The sequence below is a fragment of the Acartia tonsa genome, chromosome 5 (genome assembly GCF_053477335.1).
Source record: "Acartia tonsa isolate MP-2025a chromosome 5, ASM5347733v1, whole genome shotgun sequence".
In the NCBI taxonomy this organism is placed as follows: Eukaryota; Metazoa; Arthropoda; class Copepoda; order Calanoida; family Acartiidae; genus Acartia; species Acartia tonsa.
In genome coordinates, this window is record NC_137264.1 from 26,459,487 (window position 1) to 26,475,804 (window position 16,318).

The window sequence follows — 16,318 nt, forward strand, 5'->3', positions numbered from 1 at the left end:
AAACCATCATGGGACCTATGTTAAGTTTATATGAAATAGAGAACCCAATCAGTTCAGTAGTTATTAGGTATTAAGAATGAGACATTGAAATCAAACTGACAATATATTTACAAATAAAAATATTTTTATTAGTTATTACTATTGTTGTATGTTGTTAATCATGATGATTGTTGTCGGGTTCATTTATAGAACAAATGTCAATACAAAATATAATTCTTCACAAAAAAAATCAGCTTTGTAACTTGAATAGAAGCTTAAATAAAAAAGTCTTCCCTGGAAATACTAAAAGCTACTGACAGACGGACGGACAAAACAATGTATAGAATGAACGCAAAATTTTTATCTTAAATCATAGGTGAGATGTTCACAAACAAAAAAGTTAGTTAATTTAGCAGATTCGCTACTAAAAAATACATCAAAGACGATAAAGATATTAAAACAGGGATTATATTATCCATAATAAGCAAGTCTCTTTAAAAATAAACCTTCTATCAGAAGTATATGAAGGTATTTCCGACAGGCTGACGGAATAAATAAATCACATATTGGATGCTCAAAGGTATAGGGTATATTCTCAAAACTTAAAGCCGTCTATCTTTAATAGCTGATAGGATATAGTGTTTTGCCCTCAGACAGACATTTGTAATTATAGGGGTGCTTTGTGTAAAAAAAATGTATTTGATAAAAAGCAAGGACAGCCAAAGCAAGGTTTTGGGTGCTATCCTACAAAGTGCATGTCGAGCACTGAAAATAGACTCCCATATTTCAGAAAAAAATTGTAAATTAGAAGTGATTGGTTTTTCCCATATGCCTAACTCCTGCAGGGGGCCGTAACCCACCGAGGTTTCCCCTTGATGTATCCTTACTCTTGATAAGATAATAATTATAGAACATTTCTAAGAAATTTTAAAACTTATCAAGGATGACATCATGTTTAAGTTCTTATTAAAGCTAATAAACATGGAGATCTTTATAATAGAATTTAACCAATATTTTCGATAGCAGTTGCAAATCAAAGCATTCTAACAGACGGACGGACAAAGTGAGTTATAAACTGGTTGTTCATCAGAACGGAGATTTAAAAAAAAAATTCCTGTCGTTGATCTTTAATAACTGAAGAGAAATTCACGTTTACCAATGACGGGTTCTTACAGACAGGCACACTGACATTTCAATTTGAGTAAAAAGGGAAATTTAACAAGGATGATAACATTCATATACTTAGTAAAGCTAATAAAAATTTGATTAGATAGAAGGACAATGTGGTTAAAACATTCTATGTCAAATCGAAATAAAAATATATGCAGTAAACTAGCATCTAAAATAGCAGCTTTTGTCTTTTACAACTATTTTTCACATATCTTTGGTGTTTGTGATACGATTTTCAAAATTGATTTCGGGTATAGTATCAACAGTGAACTTTGTGTCTTATATTTCTCAAATATCTTTGTTTTTGTCAGATTTAATATTTTTGAGGTTAATATTATAAAAATTCAATTTTAGTGATTTTTGTGTCTATAGATGAAAGGACAACTATTCATAATTTTCACAATTTTTGTGAGAAGAAGTATCAAAATTAAATTTCAAAGCGTTGTTTAGATTGTTATTTTTGAAAGGACATATATATTTGTTCTCGCTTTCTACTAATCTTTTCGTTTCCACTCAGATTTTTAAAAAAATTGATATTAAGTTTTTCTAATGGTTGTATTATCCATATATATATATGTAACATGATCTGTGTGTGTGTGTGTCTTTTTTTAAGAGTCAAAGCAAAATTGTGAGTAAATTTGTTGAAAAAATTATTGATAATGTTTATGGACAATGACATACTTACATTTTTAGGACTTGATAATAGAGTTGCTTTGCTTATATTTTTGTCCCAGGAATCAGTATACCTAAAATCAGAATAATCGGATAATTAGATCACATAAAAATTTGTTGTTGAAAAAGTAAAAAATCAACATATTTAAAATGGACGTACGTAGAATTGCTACGCTTTCTAAATCATACCTAACTACTACAGGAATCACCATGCAAAGTTTAAAATCGATACGATAATTCTAACATGCCTAAATTGATGAAAAAACGTACGTACGGACGGACCGACCCTAATTATAGAAAACCTTCGCTTTTAAAAAATATTTGGCCTTTCAGATGTAATTTTACCACACCCACTCAAATAAATATAATTAACCGACATTAGATAATCAAATTGCCTCAAAATAGCCAAATACTTGAATTAGTGTGGAAGCTTACTTTTGGTCTACAATATAACTCTTCTTCCAATCAAGGAAAAGGGAATGCGATTCTGACGAACAATTCTAACGGAAAATTTCCCTAAAACCCCTTTCCCTTTTTTATCACCTCCTTTCCCACTCCCCTTCAGTTACATCAAAAACAAGATATACGCCAACTTTATCCCAACAAAATATTAAATTTTGAGGCAATTTCAATTGTAATTAAATGGCTGAATAGCAGCCCCTTCTTCCAATTTGTATATTGGTAGACGAAGCTATTGGTTTCAACATTTGGGGTTTAAAATTATAATCACATTTAGATCTAGTATACTTCATGGTAAAATATTGATGTAATGGGAAAAGGGGAAAGACAAAACTTTCTTAACAAGATTAAATACTGAGATTTAGGCAAAGAAAAAAGTTCTTTGTGTAAAAGTATTTGAAAAGAAAGGTGTGAAGTTCCCATATAAAATTACAACGAGAATAAAAAATAATTTCTGCTCGTATCGTAAATGTCAGTATTCCTAAAACAGTTAGGTACTATTTAGGAAGCGTAGCAACTCTGTAATCCTCATCAGAAAGTCAGTGCTTCCATTTAAAACATAATGATTTTTATACTTTTTTGACAACAACTTTATGTATGATATAACTATCTGATATTAAGAATAATGATTCCTAGGACAACAAGGTACAATATTATAAAACAAATTAATTTTCTGCTTATTAATTTTTAAAAGCGAAGCTTTTCTATAATTAGGGTCGGTCCGTCCGTACGTCCGTCTGTAACGGATAGCTTTTTCCGTTGTTTTAGGCATGTTAGAATTGTCCTATCTTTTTCAAATTTTGCATGGTGATTCCTTTAGTAGTTAGGTACGATTTAGAAAGCGTAGCAACTCTATAATTATTACCAAAATGTCCGTACGTCTATTTTAAACATGTTGATTTTTTTACTCTTTTAACAACAAATAGATTTCTCAAGTGGTCACAGGGAAAATTTTTTAATTTCTACCTACTTCATCTAGGATTGGGAGAGAAAAATTTAAAGTTTTGCCACGTGATCACAAATTGCCAGAATATTTTGAATATCCATTCCAGTATGATTGATCAATAATATCGATAGACTAGAGTTGGCTCGATATAATTATCTCCCTATTGGCTAGTTTTCTATATGCATATCTATTTCTCAATAAATCTATTTTCCTCACCCGGCATTACTATCTAAAAGAAAGTAAATATTTAATAATCTAAATGATTTTAAAAAGATTTTTTGAATTATATTATTTTCTTTACATTACCATCACCAAAGGGTTAATGATGATGATTACAATTTTAGTTTAATATTTGAACACACAAAGTGTCGCCACAATCGAATTCTTTTAAAATAGAGTTTTCTTAAATTTATTATATTATAAATCTAAATTTTCTTTTTTATGATTAGAAATTAAATACATTGATATAAGGTAAATAGCAACATGAAATTGAAAAAAGGAATTTATTTTTAATAAAGTAAAATAATGGGTCTTATCGTTCTGGGCAATGAGAGTTTATTATGGATTATTGGAGCACTATGAGTTTAAAACAAATATTCCTTGGAAAACTTGAGCTCGTTTATAGACATTTATTTCCTATATAGATCTGACATGGATCTTGAAGCAGTTAAGCAGGCCATTTTGTACATGTTAAAAATTGGAAGATTTCATTAAATAAAAGTTATCGCAAATATACTTAGTAAATAACTATTATTGAACCGATAAATTAAGATACATAATTAAAAACACTCTAAAAGAAATTCAAATATTCTTGCCCATCTAAATTTGTTTGTACTGTTAAAATGTTTTCCAGAAAAATTCTCGCCGTTTAATTCCATGTGATCCTTCTCTAATTTGTGAGATAATGCATAGACAAACATATTTGATTAGAATGGTCATTCTATCGTTTCATTCAAAATCTAGCTAATTTTCATCTCTAATGATTAAATTTACCTAAATTCTTAATTTTAAAACATTTAAAATATAACCCTTTTATATGTCACTATCTTCTACAGAGATAAATATGATCTATCTACTACTAAAACTCTAATATGAGTATATATAGCATGCACAGTTAGTTATCGTCACACTCAATTTCATATGTTAACACTAACAACATATTATTAATTTTTAGACATTTATACGAGTAAACAGTTTTGCAAATGAAGTCATTTTCCCTTAAATAAAAGTAAAACTAATTCTCTTTTAAACATTTGTTAAAAAATTACAATTAATTCACGCCTTACAACATACATTCTTTATATTAGCTACTAACTTGTTTGTCTTGAATTTCAATGTCTTAAAACTTTTATAATCTGATAGTAATTGTCACTGTTGGGAGGCCAGATGAAAAAAGTTTATTTTAGTGTTAGGCCAAAATGACTTTGCAATTGTATCAGAAAGTAGGTCTTATAACATTCTTTGCTAATTTTAAAATCCAACAAAATCTAATTTTTGAAAAATTTTTATTTGAAAATTTCAAGTTCAAATTTCATCCCCTGAAAGCTTACACAGACACTCATCCATGATAAGAAAAACAAATATTCATACTTTTCAATTCTTTACAACTTTCACAAAACCACTCCATCTATATATGATTTATTTAAGGCTGAATATCCCTGACCTTAGCAAATCAACTGATAAAAATGGCCATGGATTAACTCCCTTCAGGAGTGGTTTTATGAAGAACTTTATTAAAGCAAACTTGTTCAAAATTTAAATTAATAATCTTTGCTTTTCTTGTCATGATTGTTTGGTAACTCCTAGGGGATGAAAATTGAACTTATAGTTATTAGTTGGATTTTAAAGTTAGCAAAGGGTTATACCTACTTACTGATACAATTGCAAAGTCATTTTTGCCTAACTCTAAAATAAACTTTTTTCATCTGGCCTCTAACAGCAAAATAGTTTAACATTCAATATAAAATCATTATATCTTGTGCCTGTAATTTTTTATTTGACTTAGAAGAAAAAAATATAGAAAGATTATTGAAAAAATTTCATTGATTAAGTTATGAGTATATATTTATAAGATCAATAATTCAAAGAAAGAAAAAGATTTCTAACTTGATGTGCAATAGCCAACAATTTTACCATTTACACAACCAATCAGGGGTAACTATTCTAACAATCAATTCTACAAAAAATTATGAAAGTATGGTGGTTTTTGTTTTATTTTTTAACTGAAGAGGGGTGGGTAAGAAGGGGAGGAAAAGAGAAGGGGGTTATGGGGAAATTTTACTTTAGAATTGTTTGTCAGAATAGCCTTCCCTTTTCCCTGCAACCAATTAATTAGTGAATTACCCTATCAAAAAATTTAAGGCTGTCCCTCCCCCTGTTGAGATTTTGTTTTAAAAAATCATAAAATGATCTTGGACGTTACTTGAACTCATTATTAATAAAATATATTTTTCAGATATCTTTTTAAAAATTGGTCAGGTGGCTAGGTATTTTACTGTGGCTGATTTATCTCTCACCAATCACAAACTTACCAGTGATATATAACATCTATTTGCAATGTGGGAACACATCATTTTACGGTTTCTTTCTCAGGCATAATGATGTAATTTTATAGGATGACATCATCAATTTATTGAGTCATATAATTATTTCTTTATGGAAAGCTCTAATTCGTTTGAATTTAAAGTAAATATAGAAAGAAGAGTCATGAGTGTCTTATTACCTAGTCTTTCTTTAAAGCGTTTTGTGAGAAAACATCTAAGTAAATTATTGGCTATCAAAGAAAAAATATTTACTTATCAGAATAATGTCTGTCCGTTTGACTGTCTTGTAGATGCTGCATCTAAGTTTCAAATAAATTGAACATGAGAACACCACTTTTGAAGAGAAGCTTCACTCCCAATTATATTAAGTAGTCTTGATTATGTATATGAATAATAATTTGATACACACACTGACCTTGACAGGCACACTTACTTTAATTGGAGTAAGGCTTACACTTTGACTTTCAAGGTGAAAGTCATAACCATCAAAGCCCAGAATTAGGCAATCTTTATGCATTATTCGACCTATTTTAAGCAATATATTCGCATATATGGACCATATAGGCACATCTATTGTAATTAAGCAATGTTATATGTTTATATCCAACCATATACCTATTGTAAATTATCTATTTAACTATTTCTGTATATAAGCCATATTTAAGCCTTTTTCTCAGATAACTTTCTTATCCAAAGTATCATAATAATTTCACGCTCACCCTAAACATACAAACACAATCTAGAAACAGACAACCCTCTAAATCCAAGTATTTAGTTTTCTTTATAGCTTGTAAATGCTTTAAAGCACAGTTAATATTTAACTCGCAAACCAATCGGTTCTCCCTCTTCTCTCCTGGCTTAAGAAGGTAATATAGTTTAGTTTATTTAGCATGCATTGTTTAGTTTAAATTTAGGTCCCTTAGTACTTGGCATTTACTGTGCATATGACTTATGTTAGAGGACTAACTATATGCACAGCCATGACTTGGACTTAGGCACTTCTCATCCTACACTACTTAAACTCTCTCACTGTAATAGTAACTCTTATATCTACACTTAAACTTACTATTGTTATCATGAACTATAAATATATGCCTGATTTATCTGTAAATACAATTACTTAAGTGAACAGTTTTCTTCCTTTTATGAACCTTACTATACTTATACTATATTAATGTAACATCGAAAACCAACCTTTACTCTTAGGTTAAAGCACTATAGTACCATGCATGGGTATTTATGAATTGCCACGGGTTCATAAATTCTTATTATAATTGTGGGAGTAAAGAACAGAGCATTCTACACTGACACTGATGTTGAGAATACTTATGGGTATTTTATTGAAATTCTAAATTTATGCAGTACTCATAGGAGAGCGTCCCCCCATATTCACAATCATGGACAAGCGCCCTATCTTCACTACCCTTTATATTTTTTATATCAGCAGAGTCGTTTAGGGTGTTCCTGTAATGGTTTTTAATCTTACATGTCAAAACTTGAATTTAAACTACAAGATGAGAAACCTAATGTGTTCACAAAAAAATGCTTTGTCATAGTCCCGTTTATAACATTGCAAAGACCCTAATAAACAATTAAAAAAACACTATCAATTAACACTTCGATTTCATTTGTTAGGATGATATTGATATTGACTACAAAAAGACCCTCCCTGTAAATTAAATAGGGATCTTTCCAAGTGGATTTTTAGATTCAAACACACAGAGTGAGGTAACCATGTTTTAATAAGAACACATAGTATACGAAAAAATTAACAATTACTTTCTTTGTTTGAAACTTATTAAATCATATGAAAACCAAAATTAGTAATTTTGCAAAAGCTTTCATGTAATTAATTGTTCATTTAACTTGTTTAATGGAGCCTCACAAGTGTGTAAATATTATTTTACTGAGACAAGGATAAATAAACAATCAAAAATAATAAACAAAAAAAACATCTACACTTAGTGAAAGAATGTTGGTATTATCACATTCAAAATAAATGCTTTAATAAGCTTTAAAATATTTAAACACTAGTCTCTCATTGGACATGAAATGGCGTCCAATAAGAAAAAGGAATAGGAATATTGGAAAGAAAATCATTTTTTTCAAAATTGATTCTTGGGATTTTGGAATGATAAATATATGGGAAAGAACATTATTTTTTTTCAAATTTATTTCTAGTCATAAAATAATATATATTATTTTTTTTTCAATTCTAGTGTCAACCAATAAGAAATAGGCATGCTATTATAAAAGTTTGGAATAAAAATTATTATATTTTGTCAATTCCTTTTTTCAGAGTATGAAACGAGAATAAATTTTCCAACATTATTATTGATTTCTAATTTAATATTTCATACAGTAGGTAATATTTATTTCAACATTTTTTTGTCATTCAAAATCAAGTGTCATAAAAATAATAATATTTAACATAAAAAAGAAATTTTTAAAAAAATTTTGTTTTCTTTATTTGTTGAAGATTTAAGCCCAGGCTTTTTCTGAGGGGGGAGACCCCCCTCAACCCCCCTTCACCTGAGGGGGGAAATCCCCTCGACCTCCCCCCCTGACGCTCTCTTTTTTTATAACTTTCATTATTTCTGTAATTTATTCTCATTATCTTATATATTTCAAAACATGAGATAAAAAGGAAATAATTTGCTGTACATTATTAAAAAATTTAAAAATTGTAAAAAAAAATTCCAACATGATCTTTAAATCTTAAATACAATAATATTTTTTCCAATATGATATGTTAAATTTAAATACAAGAATAATTTTGTACTGTGTAATAGAAGAAATAAATGCTGTACATTAGAGTGGCTTGATTTTCAATGATTTTCTAATTTTAAATGATGCATGTAAACTTTTAGGAAGACACTTGTGGGGAGAATTTTTTTTTTTGGGGGGGGGGGATAAATTATTTTTTCTTTCAAAGTATAGCTTTATGCACCTTCCCAACTTTGTCTTGAAGAGTAGAATAAGAATAAAAAATCTGCTTTTAAAACTACTGATCCTAACAAGAAAAATCCATAAATAACTTTCAAAACCAAGAGATTTTCATTTAATTTAAGATTTTCATGCTTGGATGAATATTTTTTAAAACCAATTTGATATTCTTATTTTACTCAACAAGACAAATTCAAAAAGATGCATAAAGCAATACTTTGAAAGAAAAAAAGTTGCACCTCCAGAATAAACTTCTAAAATTTTTTAATGCATGGGCACACCTTCCCCCACATTTCCCCTCAAGGACAAAATCAATTTTTTATATTTAGGTTTTATATTTCTTATATGACGTTTAAACTGTAAATGTTGATTACAAATTCAATGTCCAAAATTGATCCACCATACTGTACATTATTATTATTTAATATTTGATGTGGGTATAAACATTAGACATAGATGGTCAATCTGACCCCATTTTTTTCTTAAAAAGAAACCTTTGTTCACTTTTTGTTGTTCACTTATTTGCAACGAAATTTTGCAATGATATAATTTTTAGAAAGCTAACTTTATTATAAGAAATTAAATTATTTATAACTAACTTTTCATATGTTGTGTCATATGCTTCATATTTTATGATGGAAGAAATATTTTCTTTAAATATTTCACCAAAGAAAGCTTTAACCTAAGATATTCAACAATTTATAGCTGACTCATAATGTAAATAAAATGCCCTAGTGCTGTCTCTAGGTTATCTCTATTGTATAAATGAACGTACAAAAGAGGAGGAGAGAGAGAAGGAAATAGACAGAAAAGAAGTGAGGTAGGGGGGAGGGAGAAGAAATATAGAGAAAAATAGACAGAGATATTCATTGTTAACCCTTAGATGATGTAAATTTTTTGATAGACTTAGTTTTTGGAATTTAACAAAAAGATAAAGAGTGAGACAAAACCAAGTATCATATTTTATTAATATTGCTTATACAAGGAAGGTCATTAAAAATTATTTCACCAATATTAAGGTCAAGTGACAAAAATTTAAATTTCCACCTACTTCGCCCCCAAAGGGGGCATCAGTAGAAGGAAAATTCAAATTTTGATCACATGACCAAAATTGTTGAAATAATTTGAATATCCTTTCTAGCATTCACAATATTACGAAAATATGATAAATAACTATTAACCTATTTTTTAAACATATATCAAAAATATACTATGACACCAGTAGATCCAAACTGCATAGCCTAAATTTGAATTAAGTCCCCAATAAACTTTTTTGAGGGGATTTAAAATTTAATTTTTACTGTTGCTGTGGTCCTTTTTGATCAAAGCAAAAGGTCTTTTTTTATTTGGGTAAAATTCGTAGCTTTTAGAGTGTTTTGCTTCATAAATATAGTATTCTGGTATAGAGTAAAGTTAGGCCTTTTGATTTCATCTAAATTAATTCATTAAAAACTTAATTCTTTACAATATATCAATGAATTAACATTATCGTGCTTGTTTTCTATCACTTATTTAAAACACATAAAAATTGACTGTAAAGGGTTAAATAGTGTAAGATGGATGAACTCCAATTTAGTTTCCGAAAGTGTACCTAGCGTCCGCGTCCTATCTCAAAATTTGCTATTAGCTAAAAAAGCTTCAAACTTCCAAAAAAAAATTAAAATTTTGAATGTATAATGTATAAATTGCTTTGTTTTCACAAATTTCCGGAGTAGCTGAAAAAAGGGTCTGCAATAATTGGGTTATCTGCTGTACACTTTAGGAAACTAGGGCTAGAATAGGAAATCCATTTGGAGCTGATTGTAAGATGACAACAAACGATTATGCAATACAACAAATTTATTTTTGTCACATATACAAATATGATAAAATATAAGATTATTCAAACTTATTTTTTAAAATATTTTTAAAAAGTATGTATCTTTTATGTGTATGGTTTTCATTCTTTTCATTTTAATTAAATAAAAATTATTTAACTACATTGGAAATAAGTCACTTTGTGAAAACACTCTTTTTTGAATTGTAAAGAACTGAAATGAAACAAGACTTCTAATTGGTTCAGACTTCAGAATTATATGTTTTATTTTAATGTTAGATTTTTCAATAAAATTAATTGTTTTAGAAAAAAAAATATTTCCAATGAACATAGTAAGGTTGATGCTGTGAGTATTGGTGCAAAAAATATGACGTAACAAAAAAAATATGATGTAACAAAATAAATTAGCCAATGAGAGTCCACTATAAATTTTACCATTGGTCAATAACGGCCTCATTGGCTAATTTTTTTTGTTACGTCATATTTTTTGCACCAATACTCACAGCATCAGTAAGGTTTTTTTTATTGTATCAATATAAAGTGAATTATATAAATTGGTCTAGAAGCCACAATATAACCCCGAGTAAAAAAGACCTTTTGCTCTGGTCAAAATGACGGGAGCAACAGAAAAAATAAAATTTTGATTCCCCCAAAAAAAGTTTATTGGGGACTTAATTCAAATTTGGGCTCTGCAGTCTGATTCTACTGGTGTCATAGTATATTTTTGATACATGATATAAAAATAGGTTAAAAACAGTTTAAAATCTGGTCCAACTTTACCTGTTACATGTTTTCAAAAAACATTTTAAATGCATTTTCTAAATAAATGAAAGTTTACTTTTCATAAAAAATATAAATACTAATAAAACGTTGGACCGTCTTATTCATCAAGGACAGATAAATTCAATGTCAAAGTTTTGTACATCTTTAATTACATATATAGGTTAAGAATAAGATATCTCAATAATGAAATAAAATAATCATTCCACTCCACAAGTTTTGAGATTTTTAAAATCTTTCCATAAAAGATTAAAAAGTAGTTTTTTGAAATGACAAATTAGTCATGATAAAACAAGTAGTGAGACAAAGTGACTTAAAAATCAGTCATGTGACGTCATAAACAGGAGGGATTATCACTCTTTTTTAGGGGTTTTCTTTCCAACATATCCTCTAATCTCCTCATTTTTATGGCGTCATATGGATGATTTTTGAGTCCCTTTGTCCCACTACCAAAGCAACTTAGCTCAATTCTGAATTAAACTTTTATATTTTTAAAGAGTCAAATAATTTTTTAGTTGACACTGAGCCCAAAGAATCATTAGCTTTCGTGGAACGACCTGTAGCTTCTACAAGATTTCTTAATACAGTGACAGCAACAAATTCCATTAGTCCAGGTAATTATTATATTAGCGCAAGAGACTGCTAAAAAGTGATTTAGGACCAAAGCAAAACAATTTATTTCCTTGTATTCATCTATTTCTTTGTTTCTGGTAAAACAAATTAAATTTGGACAAAAGAAGTTAAATTACAGTCATGAGATCTTGTTGAAAAATTAAGATTTATAAGAATTATTCACAAAAACAGGGTGATACACAATTTAACAATAAAGATTAAAGATGAAATTTACTTCGCCCCTAGGCTCTAGTAGAGGTCAAAAGTAGCTCAAAACCACCCTTGATAAGAACAACTAATTCGGATCAGTATTCTCTGAGACCTTAAGCTTGAGACAAAAAAATACCTACTACTTTATATTATAAGAAATATATTGTAAATTATGTTTTATTCATTAAGATGTTGGGATATCAAAATACTTTTAAAATGGCACTTCTTTTTTTAGGTGACCCAATCGGAATAAGTCCAACTAAAGCGAGTCACAATTTCCCGGGTTCGTTTGAAACAACATCTGAAGAATTTCTTGGTCTTGAGAAACTTTTTAAGAATATAAAGTCATCAGTTAAAGTAGTTCAGGTGAAAAATTATAATTCAAATGGTTGCACAAAAACAATCCACATGCACAAAGAAGCAAACCTACAATAAAACTAAAGTTACATAGTATCAAAAATAACCAAGATTATTTTAGTGGGTAAAAAACATCTTACTGTCGCGCGAAACGTACTGAACTTTTTTTTACCCCGGACAAAATTTACAACGGGGGTAGGGTCAAACTTTAGGTATGAAATGTAAAAAATCACATGATTTGTAAAAACTAAGAGCTCTGAATCAAGGCTAGGAAAGATGGAAGGGATTCATAGGCTTTTAAGAAGGTAATGTCCCCCTCTATGGCGATGTCTATGCCAGACTATGGCATCCCTAACCTATAGGTAATATTTAGCCCATTGCAGTGGTTAGGCTGCCGTTAACAGTAAGCCTGGGAACAGGGACTCTGAAACAAACATTGGAATAGTTATTTCTCGCTCCGTATTTTACATAGTTTTACTCGGATATAAAATGTACAATTTTAAGATTCACACCAGATCTTTTCGCCCAGAGATGTCTAATAATTGGTTTTAGATTGTACATTTTTATATTTGTAGAAAACTGGAGATAATAAGATGATAGACATAATTTTTTCGTATCAATGAGTACCGGTTCTAGTCCACCGGATATTTATCGGTTTCGAATTTATACGAGAAAACAATATTATCGGTTTCCCTTAAAGTTTCTAGTGGAGCAAAGAACAACAACCCCCTTCCCAACCTCCTTCCTTTTCTGTCTCATTTGAAACAAATTGTGATGGTTTCTCGTTTGTTTGTTTTTTACATTAGGTCAGGTCAGGTTATGTTTTATTGGGATCTGGGTAGCCCCACAGGGTTAAGGCTCCGCATTTATAGGCCTATAGATTTAGGATCCGTAATATTACGTGTTGGGTAGCCCCACAGGGGTAGGTCTCTCTGAAAGGTTTATGCATATTTAAAAACATCATTATTATATAATCCAAAACAAATGTTGCACCCATTATTTTTAGGGAGAAACCAAGTTTTCTGACCCAACTACAGCCTCAACGTTTGAAAAGACACCCACTCAGACAACTGACATTCAACTAGAGTCCAGAATATTGCCACAATTGTCTGAAGAGGTAATACTGTATTTCCAGTTCAATTGTTGAGCAAATTAGTTAAATTAGTGAACGTAAATTTTTCTCATCTTATTATCAAATCTTAACATTATCTCATTCATAATATCTCACAGATAGAGCAAAAGGCGCTTTTGTTTGCTTAAAAAACGGCCTTTTCCGACGATTTTTATAAGGTAAAGGGAAAGGTAGAAATTTTCCGTATTATATAAAATGTGCATTAAATTGCTTTTTTCTCCCATTATAGCTAAAATTAAACTTTTTCACATAGTTCTTGATTTTTCCTAACGGTTAAGCTGACTTTTAACATAATCCTTGCTTTAAACCAATGTATAGAAAACCAAATACAATAACAAAGCTAGAAGCTCGTTTTTTTTTATTAGTTAACCAATTAACTTAAGATGGCCCATCTCTCGCCCACCTTTAATTATAAAATTGCAAATAATAAAGACACAATATTTCTTTATAAATTAAACAGTCTGATAAAAGTGTAAACTAATTCTACAAAGTGGGTTATTTATTGTCCAACACAATTAAAAGAGGATATAATTTTATTTTAAATAACCTATGAGATTCAACCCTTTGTAGACAGTGAGGTATTTTTTTGTCAATAATACAAATTTAAAATAGGTGTTTATTACCTAATTACTACGTTATAAAAAAACTAATTGGCAATTTTATATCATAAAATAAATCCTTAACAGTAAGTAAATTGTTTCAACTATATATGACAAGTTAAATATCCCTACAAACATTATAAGAAACAAAAACGTTCAGATTTTCCCTGTTTTTTCCTTTTTCCCTCCCAAAATACCATAAAATCGAGGCATTATTCCTGGATATTTTTGTTAATAGGACGTTTTTTGTTTGTCAGTGTAGTGAAATGTGCTTAGAAAATGTTAAGATTTGATAATCAGATGAGAAATTTTTACGTTCACACTCCCTTTAATATAATTTTATTATATATTATATCATTTTCTTCATGAGTTATAAACAAAAATCTAGCAAAGCTACTCTTTGATTAAATCACAACAGGGATAATCTCAGAAATATCCTAATATAATTCTCAGGTTGGGGATAGAACCACATACCTTACTAAGAGTATTGCAAATATCCTTTTTACTGAAACCACTGGTTTATCAGAAACAAGGTTTTATTTTAAAATTTTACATAGTATACAAATTTAGGAGGATGAAACTTTTATTGAACCATCAGAGGAAGTTGAGACAGTTACATCAGGATTTATTACTGTTGCTCCTGGAATTCTGCCCACAGGTAAATAATAAAGTTAGGTCTCTAGAAATAATGTAGTCAAAAAATGTTGTTGCATGTATTACTTGAACGGATCAAATATAACAAAAAATAAGGAGTTTTTCTGATAGAAATTCTTTTCTTTAGTTTAACGAATTATGGTGCCAGTTTTAACATCTAGATGTATATTTTTATCTTTTGGATATACATAATGTCAAGACTACGATCCTAAATTGGACCTGGCCATAAAATAAATTCAAACTTAACTTAGCGAAGCCTAAATAACAAACACAAAAAAATTAATATTCCACATTACCTTTATTGAAGGAAGGTTATTAAAATGATTTAACTAAACAAAAACAACAAATGAAAAAATGGAAGGTTAAATTATCTTTGCAAAATCTTCGGCAAAATTAGGCCAAATGGGACTGTTAAGCAAAAAATTAGCAATAATTTTGCAAATTAAAATTAAATTGCAATAAAAACTAAGCAAAAAAAATAGCAAAGCCAATGCAACATTTGAAACTTCAACAAAACATAGCAAGGTTTTAAATGCCGTACAACATACGAAATTAAATCTTGTAACCATATCAAATTAGTTGAACTAAAACATGCTAAATTATTAATTAAGATCGACGCTATTTAACTGTGCATCTTTTTTTAATTTGATCATTTCTTGTTTCTGGTAAAAAAATCCAATAATAAATAAATCAAATCAATTTAATTTAATGTATTGCAAAAAATGTAAATGATTTTGTACATTTACTGAATATGTTTGAAGAAAAACTTACATTTCAAGATAATTAAAAATAATTGCATAAATAGCACACCTGTCGACTTAAACTTTATCCAACCAATCAACATAAAATATCAATCAATCAACGTTTACCAAATTGTAAAAAAGCTTTTGCTTTACACTTATACAAATTCTAGACCAAGAAACTTCAACTTACAGCAATCAACAAACGAAAACTTGAGTCCTATGTAATTTTGGGTCTAAAATCAATATCTGTTAAAATTAAAATCCTATGTCATCCTTTTTGCAATAGAATCGCACTAAACTTGTGACAAAAGAAAAATTGTTTAAATCTGTAGAAAGCATAATATTTAAGAATTAAAATGTTTAAATAGAATAAACAAATATTATTAGCTGCACAAATTCAGCATAAAATATAGCAGTCTTTCTATAGTATTTACATAAAAAAAAGCATTTTATCATCGTAAAATAATCTCGTAATGTGTCGAATTTAATTAAATACCTGTAATTATACACACACACTCAGTCACTTACATTGGCCATTCATGTTTCCCTTTTCCATTCTCCGTCCCCCCTCTTTATCTTTTGTGGGTACAAATGGTACCAACGGATTTTGTTAAGTTGAAGTATAGAAACCAAACATTACTGAATATTGTAAAAGTCGCAGTCCTTTCAGTGTATTTTAAGTTGTAAGTTTGGACCAGTA

At 29.1% G+C, this 16,318-nt stretch overlaps 1 protein-coding gene across 1 annotated transcript in view; it reads left to right on the forward strand.

Moving 5' to 3' along the window:
* The window catches only part of LOC145320078 (uncharacterized), a 116,104-nt gene that overhangs the window by 31,199 nt on the left and 68,587 nt on the right, over positions 1–16,318 (forward strand). Inside the window, exons 7-10 of the mRNA XM_080162519.1 lie at positions 11,827–11,925; positions 12,369–12,499; positions 13,497–13,607; positions 14,792–14,879. Coding sequence (XP_080018645.1) covers positions 11,827–11,925; positions 12,369–12,499; positions 13,497–13,607; positions 14,792–14,879 — 429 coding nt within the window. The remainder of the gene's footprint in view (positions 1–11,826; positions 11,926–12,368; positions 12,500–13,496; positions 13,608–14,791; positions 14,880–16,318) is intronic.